General features: G+C 66.7%; 2 protein-coding genes across 4 annotated transcripts in view; one reads left to right on the top strand and one right to left on the bottom strand.

The window, feature by feature from the left end:
- Positions 1-1,088: 1,088 nt before the first annotated feature.
- Positions 1,089-4,077, bottom strand: LOC137149611 (HLA class II histocompatibility antigen, DR alpha chain-like). 2 transcript variants are annotated; one of them, XM_067543137.1, is made up of 5 exons: positions 3,971-4,077; positions 2,576-2,833; positions 1,826-2,107; positions 1,536-1,686; positions 1,089-1,300 (listed from the first exon to the last, which is right to left on the bottom strand). In XM_067543137.1, exons 1-5 carry the CDS (start codon positions 4,050-4,052, stop codon positions 1,297-1,299), a joined length of 777 nt encoding a protein of 258 aa, XP_067399238.1. In that variant the 5' UTR covers positions 4,053-4,077; the 3' UTR covers positions 1,089-1,296. The 2 variants fall into 2 exon arrangements, with proteins under 2 accessions (XP_067399238.1, XP_067399239.1); XM_067543138.1 differs by lacking the exon at positions 1,089-1,300 and having other exon boundaries at positions 1,532-1,686.
- Positions 4,078-5,354: 1,277 nt separating this feature from the next.
- Positions 5,355-10,379, top strand: part of LOC137149606 (DLA class II histocompatibility antigen, DR-1 beta chain-like) — an 85,641-nt gene continuing 80,616 nt past the window's right edge. Inside the window, exons 1-6 of one of the 2 annotated variants that reach the window (XM_067543134.1) lie at positions 5,355-5,521; positions 6,264-6,533; positions 7,141-7,422; positions 8,765-8,875; positions 9,361-9,384; positions 9,745-10,275. In XM_067543134.1, coding sequence (XP_067399235.1) covers positions 5,416-5,521; positions 6,264-6,533; positions 7,141-7,422; positions 8,765-8,875; positions 9,361-9,384; positions 9,745-9,758 — 807 coding nt within the window. In that variant the 5' untranslated portion in view covers positions 5,355-5,415 and the 3' untranslated portion in view covers positions 9,759-10,275. Of the gene's footprint in view, positions 5,522-6,263; positions 6,534-7,140; positions 7,423-8,764; positions 8,876-9,360; positions 9,385-9,744; positions 10,276-10,379 lie in introns of those variants that run through there. The other variant, XM_067543132.1, reaches the window with a different exon arrangement.

Here is a 10,379-nt window from a genome sequence, read left to right as displayed (position 1 = left end):
GGCAGCCGGTGGGGGTCTCACCAGGGCCATGTGCAGAGGTGACACCATCTCCCTGCACCCGCTCGATGTTCCCCTGTTCGTACAGTCCAGGATCACGTTCACCGGCTTAGCCACAGCAGCGCTGGGAGCTCACGTCAGCTGGTGTCTGCCATGACTGCCAAGGCCATCACAGAGACATGGCGCCACAGGGTACAGCTCCCCCACCCACCACAGCCCCTTGTGGGGGCCGACATCCCCGGTGCCTAGGTGCACAGCCCTGCACGGGGCTGTATTAACACGTTTGAATGGGCCCAGCGCAGTGCAGACCCAGCCGGCCGTGTGTAACTGACCTGTCCCACCATGACCCCCCCGGCTCGGTGTCCCCTGCAGACGTGTCCAGCCCGGGCTTTACAGCGTCTCTCAGCTCACTGAGCTATTGACGAGCCTGGGCCAGGGGCCAGGCCCTGAGACCCCCCCCAGGAAACAGCCCCACTGGAGCAGCGCACCCAGCCCGGCCCTGGGGGACTGCTCCAGCCGGGAGCCCAGGACCTGTGTCTGGAGCTGCACAAAGGGAACCGTTATTGGCGGCTCTGAGCATCCAACCCTGCTGGCCGGGAGCCGGGTGTGGGTGGGGCCGGGTCTCCCAGCATGTGCCAATGGAGGGGTGCGGGGGAGCCTGGCCCATCAGCCCTGCCGGGCGCCCGCCATGGGACGATTTCAAAGTGCTTCATGGACCATCTCTCAGCCCCAGAGCTCCCCCCACCGCCCAGGAGGAGGACGACCACATTTCACCCAACGGGAAACTGAGGCACGGGAAGGTGATTCACGTGGGGCACGCAGCGAGTCAGAGTCAGAAATGGGAATAGAACCCAGGCGTCCTGGCCCCCCACCTTCCCCACCCCTGCTCTAACTCACTAGCCCCCACGCCCACCCCCCGCACTGGGACAAAACCCAGGAGTCCTGGCTCCCTTCCTTAACCCTTACACCAACCCCCTTAACGCCCGTTCTGCCCAGCAGCCCCTGCACGGAGGGCGGCCGTGCTGCGATTCCCCCGGCTGCCGTGTGCTCGGCGCAGACTGGCCAGGTTTAAATAACGATCGAAGCCTCAGAAACGTCCCAAAAACGCCCCTTTATTGCTGAGAAAAGCTGCAGAGCGAGATGGGGGGGCAGGGCTGCAGCGGTCGCAGTTACGGGGCCGGGGGTCCCCACCCAGGCAGAGCAGCCGGCACTGACAGGAGCAGAGCGGGGACGCTGGGGGCAGAGCTGGGGGCGCGAGCGGGTCTCAGGAAGGCACCTGGCATCGGCCCCGCCCCTCGGTTACCTGGAAGGCAAAGCGGCATCAGTTACCAGGGCCCTGGGCCCCAACGCGAGGCTGGCAGGGATCGGGGCCGTTCCCCAGCGCCCCCAGGGAGCCTCCCATGGACACAGGGTGCTGGGGGATCCAGGGGCTGTGGATGGCTGGGGGACACAGTGGGTGGGGGTCTCCCCCAGAAGGTGCTGGGGGGCCCAGGAGCTGGGGGCGCAGCTGGTGCCCTCCCCGGCCCGCAGCTACTCACAAGGGGCCCCGCGGGTTGCGGGCGGCGTTCATCTTCATCCCCTTGATGATGAGGATGGTGCCGGCGACGATGCCGATGAGGCCCACGGCCAGGCCCAGGGCGCACACCAGGGTCTCTGTGGTCTCGGGGACGGGGGTGGGCACCTGGGGCTCTGGAGGGGGGAGAGAGAGAGAGACAGGCCTGGAGTGAGGGGGGCTGTTCCCACCCTCCCCTCCCAGAGCCGGGATGGAACCCAGGCGTCTTGGCTCCCGGCCCTGTGCCCCGCGGGGTGCCCGGGCGCCCGGCCTTACCCCAGTGCTTCAGGAAGGGCTGGGCCAGCCCCGCGTGCTGCACCCGGCAGTCGTAGAACTCGTCCTGCCGGGGGATGAAGGGCAGGTAGGAGAACTTGCGGAAGGCGTTGTCCTGGCGGGGGTAGAAGTCGGTCTCGAAGACGCCCCCCGTCACCTCCTGCCCGTTCTTCAGCCACGTCACGCTGAGCACGGGCGGGAAGAACTTGTCCACGAAGCAGATCAGGACGTTGGGCTCACCCAGCTCCACGGGGTCTTCGGGGAACACGGTCACCTCGGGGGGCACTGGGGAGACAGGGGTTAGGGGTGCCATCACCTGCCCCGAGCCAGCCCGGCCCTGCTGCTCACGCCCTGCTCAGGGGTCTCCCCCAGGGCTGTGGGGGCGTCACCGGGGCCGGCCGAGCTCCCTGCCCTGACGTCTCCTGGAGCACAAGGTGCAGGGCAGAGAATCCCTCACGGGCAGGGCCTGGCGCGGGGCAGGGGCAACGAACAGCCCTTGGCAAAGGAGCTGCCCTGGGCCCCCAGCCTGGGAGGGTGTGAACTGTCTGGGCCCTGCCCTGCAGAGCCCTGGCCTGGGCTGGCTGGGCCCCATAGCCCTCAGGTGCTGGGAGGGATCTGAGTGGGGACGCGCTGTGCCTAGGTGCCTGGTGCTGGGCCTGTGTGAGGAGGGGAGGGCCCCTGGTGAGCAGGGTAGGGGGAGTACCCAGTGAGGGTGCCCGGCAGGGAAGGAAGAGCCCCTGTCCCGTGCTGTACCGTTCTGGGCCCATGTGTAGTTGGATCTCTTGATCATGATCTCCAGGTTTGATTTGTCTGCAGCGATGTTGCCCAGGGCGCCCTGCGCCTCAAAGCCGGCAAACTTGCCGAAGTCCGGCAGGCGCCAGACGGTCTCCTTCTTCTCCAGGTCCACGTGGAAGATCTCATCCTGGTCAAACTCCTGCATGTACTGCCCGGACTCCTGCTGGGACTGGGCCGTGCGCTGGTAGAACTCCCCTTGGATATACACGTGCTCCACTGCGGGGAGACGGGTCTTAGCAGCAGCCCCAACCCCCTGACACTGTACCCACAGCTCCCAGGCCGTGACACTGGCACTAGGACACCCCGGTTTCAGGTGACAACAGCCGCAGGGAGCCCAGTGACCCCCGGCATCACGATGAGGAATTGGGGTCAGCACTGCCTGGGAGGGGTCAGCGCCCCCTGTGCTCCCCCCACCTGCTCATTTTTTTCCCTGCAGGTCTCCCATCCAAGCAGTGGCCAGGCCTACACCCGCTTAGCCTGTGGGGATGTGACCCCCATCCAGAGCGGTGCCTGCAGGGAGTTGGGGGGCGGACAGGACATTTCGTCCCCATCTGTGCAGGGGGCTCGTTCCATGTCCTGCCGTCCCATGACTGGCTCTGCTGCGATTTCAGTCCCTGCCCCCGACACTCACACCCCAGGCCCAGCCACTGGGACACCCGGGAACTCCCCGGCCAGACAGCAAAGCTGCCCTGGGGGTCAGACACACTCCGGGAGGGGGAAGGGTAGGGCTTGGGGCTGAGGCTGGGATTCCCCAAGGCCCAAGGGAGTTGGGCACCTACATCCTAGGGAATCGTTAGATGACCCCAGCCTTGCCTGGCAGGACCTTCACAGAGTGATTGCAAGGGAGGGAACCTGCCACCACTAGACAAGGAGAGAGTCTGCCCGAGGGTCTGAGTCCTGCGGGGACGGGGACGGGGACCAATGGGGACAGGCCGGGGAGTGGGGCCAGGGGCTCCCTGCTCTGCACAGACGCACTCACAGCTCAGCAGGGTCTGGCTCTGGAGCAGCTCTTTGGGGAACCCTCCTATGGGGAAGGGGGCTGCACCCCTAGGGCAGGGCTGTGTCGTACCCAAACCACACGCTTTCCCCACCATCCATCTGCTGCTTCGACACCAGCCTCTGTCCTGCCCCCTCCCTGCATCCCCCCATCCTATCCAGATCAGCCCCCCACCCCACCCCACTCTGAGCCAACAGCATCCTCACTGCAGCCCCCCCACCCTAGTCTGGCTCCCCCCATGCCCCTCCCTGCCCCATCAGTCTTCCCCCCATTGCTCCTCCCTGGGGGTGAAGCCATCCCATCCTATCCCCCTCGCACCCCAGGTCCATGTGTCATAGCCCCTGTCCCGCCCATACCTTTCACTGCCCTGGCGCCCGGCAGCGCCAGCAGGGCGAGCAGGGCCAGCTGGGCCATGGGGACGCCCTGTCCTGCGCCCATCTCCTCTCTCCGGGCTCTGAGCTGGGTGTGGGGCCGGCAGCACTAGCGGGGCTGGGCGGGGGGCACATGTCACACCCTGGGGGGCAGAGCAGGGCTGGGGGGCCAGCGCCCGGCATTGGCCCCAGGGGCCCGGCCCAGGGGCAGGCAGCCAATGGCAGAGATCCCTGCGCCGACCAGCCTGTTACCGGGCAGAGCAGCAGCCCCGGGCTGCGCAGGGAGAAGATGGACAGATTCAGAGCTGCCGGTTGTAGGATTGTGCCCAGTCCTGTGATAATTACGGGTTCCTTAAAGCCCCAGCGCCTGGAGTCACGTGGAGCTGGGCCGGTCTCAGCCGCCTCCTTAGAGACAAAGGGCGTGTCCGGCCCTCGGGCTGTGGAGAAAGCGTCAGACTGTGACCCCAGGGCTGGGCACCGAGCAGCTTGGAGAGCAGACGGCGAATGCACCGAGCCCAGGGCGAGTGTTTTACATAATCGCAGGTTACAGCCACGCTCAGGATTTTTGGTGCGCCTGGCTCCTGGTTTCTGAACATCCGGGGTTGGCCATACTGCAAATTCCCGCTCCCGCGGCTGGGTCTGCACGGCTGGGCCCAGAGTGGTGCAGCTCTGCTGGCATCCCAGTGTGGACAGCACCTCCCTGCAGAGCTCGCCCCGGCCACAGACGCCCTGTTCTGCAGCACGGCTGTGTGCACACGGGGGGCTTGGCCGGCCCAGCTCTGCACTGGGGGGTCACGCCCCTGCCCCACGGAGCTCTGCTAAGATAAGCATTAAGTGTAGACCATGGATGGGGTTTGGGGGATTATCCAGGTGAGACTGGGACACGGGGTCTTTTGCCTCTGTTGCTAGTGCCCAAAATCCCTCCCCGTGTGGTCTTCTGGGCCCGCTGTGGGGCGCATTGCTCCACATCCTCTGCCCAAACCCAGCCTCCGCAATGCACCAACTCGCCCCTTCCAGCTAATACCCTACATCTTCATACCTCGCCCCTCAGGAGGGGCTGGCCCAGGACCCAGGAGTCCTGGGTTCAATTCCTGGCTCTGCCGCAGAGTCTGTGTGACCCTGGGCCAGTCACTGAATTATCTGGCTTTCCCGCCCAGCTGGGCCATGGGGATAATGGCCCTGCCCTGCCCCACGGGGAGCTGGGGGTGAACACTCGCTCTGGCCCCTGCGAGGCAAGGGAGAAGTGTGGGAACCAGCCCTGCCCGGGCCGGCTCTGCCTAGCGACTGATGACGCCGCCCAGACCCGATGCTCATTGGCCCCTGGGCTGGGGGGCCCAATCCCGGCCATGGGGCTGGCGCGGGGAGCGGGGCAGAGACGTTCCCAGGCGGGGGGTCCAGGCACTGCCCAGATCGGTCCGTGCCGAGCAGCGATGGGGCCGGGTCGGAGTCTGGGGGCCGGGAGCCGCTGGGCTGGGGCTCTGCTCGTGACCCTGACGGTGCTGAGAACCCGCCTGGCTCATTGCACGGAGCCCGAAGGTGAGCAGAGACCCCGCGCCCGGGGAGCCCCACGCTGGGCAGGAGCTGGGTGTGGGGGGGTCGGACCCCACATGGCCCGGGGACCCCGCCCTGCGTCATCCTGTGTTCTCCGCTCACTGTCTCTGCGCCGGCCCCCCACCCGTCTGTGCTCGCTGTTACTGTCCATGGCTGGTGTCCGGCTGGCAGAGCTGGGCGGGGGGGTTGTTGGGTGCGCGCTGAAGCCGGTTCCCGCTCACTGACCCTGCCCCCGCCGGGGCTGGTACCGGGGCTGCCAGTGGGGGGGGATGGGCTGGTTTAACGGGGGAGCCCTGATACCGCTGCCGAGGGTACAGTGGGCCGGGCTCCGGCTCCTATTCCCCCATGTCCCTGCTCCCTCGGCCCGTATGTCCCTCTCGCATCCCCCTGTCCCCTCCCCTTTCCTCTTCCCACTGCCCCCCTGCCCCTTTCCCCGTCCTGTTCCTCCCACCCGCTCACAGAGAACACGGTGCAGGACACGGGGAGAACACGGCGCTAGGACCCAGGAGGCGGCGTGCCGCTGCACCGGCCCCGGCTCTTTTGCTGGGAGGGGGGTGCAAGTCCCCCCCACTTCGCCCGTGTTCCCCGCCCCCGCCCGCCGGGATCCTCGTGGTCCGGGAGGGGTCCTGGGGCCCGGCTGTTCCCCCCGCTGAGCTGCGAGCCGCTGCTCGGGGGGGGGGCAGCGCTGGGGGTCCCTGAGCCGAGCCCCTCCCCCTTCTCCCCGCAGGGCGGTTCGTGCTCCAGTACAAGGGCGAGTGTCAGTACATCAACGGCACCGAGCGGGTCCGGTTCCTGCTGCGGTACAGCTACAACCAGCAGCAGACGTCGCACTTCGACAGCGAGCTGGGGCTGTGGGTGGCGGACTCGGAGCTGGACCGAATCGACGTGGAGCACTGGAACAAGGACCCGGCCGGGCTGGCGCAGACGCGGGGCGAGGTGGACCGGTTCTGCCGGCACAACTACGGGGTGGCCGCGCCTTTCACCAGCGACCGCAGAGGTGAGCGCGGGGCGGGGCCGGACACTCTCGGACCCCCCCCCCCGTTATCCACGGTCCCTCCCGGGTCAGAAACACGGGTGGGGCTGCGGCTCCTGGCTGCGGGGCAGCGCGGGCGAAGGCCGGGCCAGGACCCGGAGTAACGGAACGGGGCAGCAGCTCTGGCAGGAGGAGAGCGCGTCCTCCCGTCTCCCGCCTCCCCCCAGCTCTCAGTGTCCGACTATCACCCCCGTCTGCGGGGAGCAGAGCCCAGACCCCGCGTTAGTCTCCGGGCACTGACCCTCCCCTGCTCCCAGCCCCCCAGGGGGCTTCAGCCTCCCCAGGCTCCCCACTCTTACCCCCGGGGCAGGCAGCACATCCAGCTTCTATCCCCCTTCCTGGGCTGTGCAGGGCTGGGTGATGTCTCTGTGCCCATGGGGGTGATAGGACACAACTGCCCTCAGGCCCTTTTTGCCTAAACCTGCCCAGGGCACCAAAAGGCAGCAGAGAACCAGCTTGGGGTGAGGGAGAGCAGAGGGGGCCCAGACCCTTTCCCTGGGATGGGGGGGGACAATTGTTCCCTCTGAGCCCCCCTCTGTCCCCTTTCCCATCTCTTTCTCTCCCTCCCCAGTTCAGCCCAAGGTGAAAGTTTCCCCCACCAAATCGGGGTCCCAGCCCCACGCCCACCTGCTGGTTTGCTCCGTGACGGGGTTTTACCCCGGGTCGATCCAGATCAAGTGGCTGAAGAACGGGCAGGAGCAGACGGCCGGGGTGGTGTCCACGGAGCTGCTCCAGAACGGAGACTGGACCTTCCAGATCCTGGTGATGCTGGAGATGAGCCCCCGGCACGGGGACGTCTACGCCTGCCAGGTGCAGCACGTCAGCCTGCCCGAGCCCCTCACCGTGCGCTGGGGTAAGAGCTCTGAGCGGGGGCCATCCCTGAGCCGCAGGGGCACCCCTCGCTGTGGGGAGCCCTTGGGGGATGGGCTGGGTCAGAGCCGGTCCCCACGGCTGGGGCACAGAGCAGGGATGTGACCCCCCTGCACAGTGGCGCTGGGCCCTGCAGCTGGGGGGGTGTTTCGGAGTGGGGCTGGGACAGAAGGGGACGGGGAGCCGGGACAGGATCTGCAGAGATGGACCAAACACCTCTGCCAAGGGACCCCACAAGAGCCTCTGCTCCTTCCTCCACGGGCTGCTCCTCACCCAGCCCCGGCCAGGCAGAATCTCCTCCTCCCGGCCTGGCCTGGGCAGCAGCCGGCAAAGCCCTGAGCGCACAGGAGTGTCTCTGCTGTCAGGGCCACACCGCAGCCCCCTCACAGTCACAGCCAGGGAGAGCCACGGCAGGAAACATTCAGTCCCAGCCGCCGTGGGGCGCTGTGCACCCAGTTATGGGGCTGGGACACACAGTGCGGCTGGCGTGTCGGACTCTGTGGGGCTAGAGCACGCTCAGTGCAGACGGGATCTGCAGAGAATTTAGCTGTCGGACTCTGACAGTCTGCGCTGAGCGTGTGCAAAGCCAGACTTGGGGGCTGGTCATGGGCCGGGTCTGGACAGATATTGACGTGTGCTGAGTCCCTGGCCCAGGGCAGCCGACCTGCTCCACATCACGGCGGCGCTGCAGCTCCACGGTGGCTGTGAGAACTTTGTAACGTGGCAGAACCCAGCGTCACCCACATTCCCCGGCCTCGCGCTGAGAAACGGCTGGAACTAGCAGCCAGTCAGACGCCGCATGGTGCATCTCAGCCCAACCCCTCTGGGCAGGAGCGCTGGTATTGCTGGTGTGTGTCACCCTGGGGCCTGGCATCCCCGGCCCTGGAGCAGCCCCTGGTGCTCTGCCCCCCCGTGCCTCGGCCGGTCAGAAATCCCACCGCTGCCCCCGGGAGACTCACCGCTAAGAAACGCCCTGTCCTTCAGCCGAAATCTGCCTGTCCTCAGATCCGCTCCGTGCTCCCTTGTCCTCGGCTGAATCATTCCTGCCCCTGCTTGGCTCTGCCCGGCCCAGGACGTGGGGACAGGCCCAGCCTAGCTCCTGCTGGCAGCGGGCAGGATCTCGCACCCTGCGCCCAGGGCCTGAGCCGGTCTCTGCTGCTCACAGACCAGGAGCAGCCCTGGCGTGGGGCAGATTGTCCCAGCGCTGCCCCTGGGCTCTGCCCTCGCTCTGCCCCAGCCGGCGCTGGGCACTGGGGTGGCCGGGAGCCTGGGCTGGAGGCCCCTCGGCTCTGACCCGGCTGCCCGGCCCGGCCCTGTTTTCCCAGAGGCGCAGTCTGATGCCGCCCGGAGCAAGATGCTGACGGGGGTTGGGGGCTTCGTGCTGGGCCTGATCTTCCTGGCACCGGGACTGGCCATCTACCTGCGGAACAAGAAAGGTGAGGGGGGCAGGGCAGTGGGGTTTCTCTAGGGGAATGTGGGGTTGGGGGGATCTGGAGAATCTGGGCCTGGCTGCAGGCTCCCGGCCCCCCCCAGCAGCAGGCTGTGTCAGACCCTCCCTCCCCCCTAGGGACAGGGACAGAACAGGGCCATGGGAAGATCTCAGTGCAGGGCCTCAGGGCCAGGCTGGGAGCTCCCACTATCCCCTCCCCTGCCGAGTCCCTGGGTGGGACAGAGACCCCGACCCCTCACAGTGCAGGGAGCTGCTCCTGCCTGGGGCTCAGAGTGTTTCCAGTCCCTGCCCTGGGCAGGGATCCTGGGTCAGGAATTTTCAATAATAACAGGTGGAGGGGAGGGGAGGCTGGAGGTGGTTGGGGTCCTATTGAGGATGGTCTGTGCCGTGGGGCAGGGGCTGGAGCTCTGACCCCCCCAGTACCCGACTCCCCCGGCCCAGGCTCTGACCATGTTTCTCTTTGTTTTTCAGGGCGCCCCCTTCCCCAACCTGCAGGTAATTTCAATCTCCCTCCCCTCATTAAACCCACCCACCCCCACTGACCACTGGCTGCCTGGGGTGCCCGTGGGGCGGCTGCTTCTGCCCCTCGGTCCATGTCACCCGCCTGGCTCAGGCCTGGGGCAGCTGGGCAATGGGGCATTGGCACTGCGGAGGAGGCTCTGGCTCCCTCGGTTCCCGTTTGGGCCGATCCTCGAGCTGCTGCGGGGCGGAGGGTCCTGGGTTCCGCAGAGCATTGCCCGACCTGTGGCTGCCGGGCAGAGTCACCGGGGACGCCCGGGGACAGGCAGACGAAATCACCCCATCCGTCCCGCTAGCCCCACGGCCAGGGGGTGACTTTTTTCCTTCTCCCTGCAGGGTTCCTGAGTTAGACTCCTGGTGTCGGACCCCGGCCAGCAGGAGTTTCCCGCCCGTCTCTCCCAGTGCCTGGCCCAGCCTGGAGAAAGTAGAACCTGGGCCGGTCCCTCCCCATCACCGTCTGTTCCCCGCGCTCTGCCTGGCTCCATCCCGCGCTGCCCCCACCTGGGACCCGTCCCTGCCCCTCACACCCCGCAGGGCCCTGGGGTGACCCTGTCACGCTGTCTGTGGTGGCTCACGAGTGTGAGTCGCACCCTCAGGGCAGCTGAGTCCTACACTGAGATTTCACCAACGGATCCAGTGTAAACGCCGCAGGCCCCGTAACAACCTCACCGCGGAGTCACTGACAGCCCGGGGCCGATCTGTCTGGCCACCCAGGCAAGCCTCCCTTTGTGATCAATCGTCCCGTCCCCCAAAAATCACACCCAGCCCCAAAGGACCCGTCACTTACCCCAGCTCACTGGCCCCTCAGCTCCCACCACAGACGCCGCTTATGCCAATCCTGTAATAACCGAAGTAAAGATTTAATAACTAAGAAAAAGAAACGTGGAGTTATTTACAAGGTTAAAGCAGGTAACACACACGCATGCATGCACGCACACGCACACACACACACAGGCCGTTCCACTCCTGGG

The sequence above is a fragment of the Emydura macquarii genome, unplaced genomic scaffold (genome assembly GCF_026122565.2).
Source record: "Emydura macquarii macquarii isolate MOO-44397 ecotype Brisbane River unplaced genomic scaffold, CSIRO-AGI_Emac_v2 contig_782, whole genome shotgun sequence".
Taxonomy (NCBI): domain Eukaryota; kingdom Metazoa; phylum Chordata; order Testudines; family Chelidae; genus Emydura; species Emydura macquarii.
This window is presented reverse-complemented; position numbering and strand designations above follow the sequence as displayed.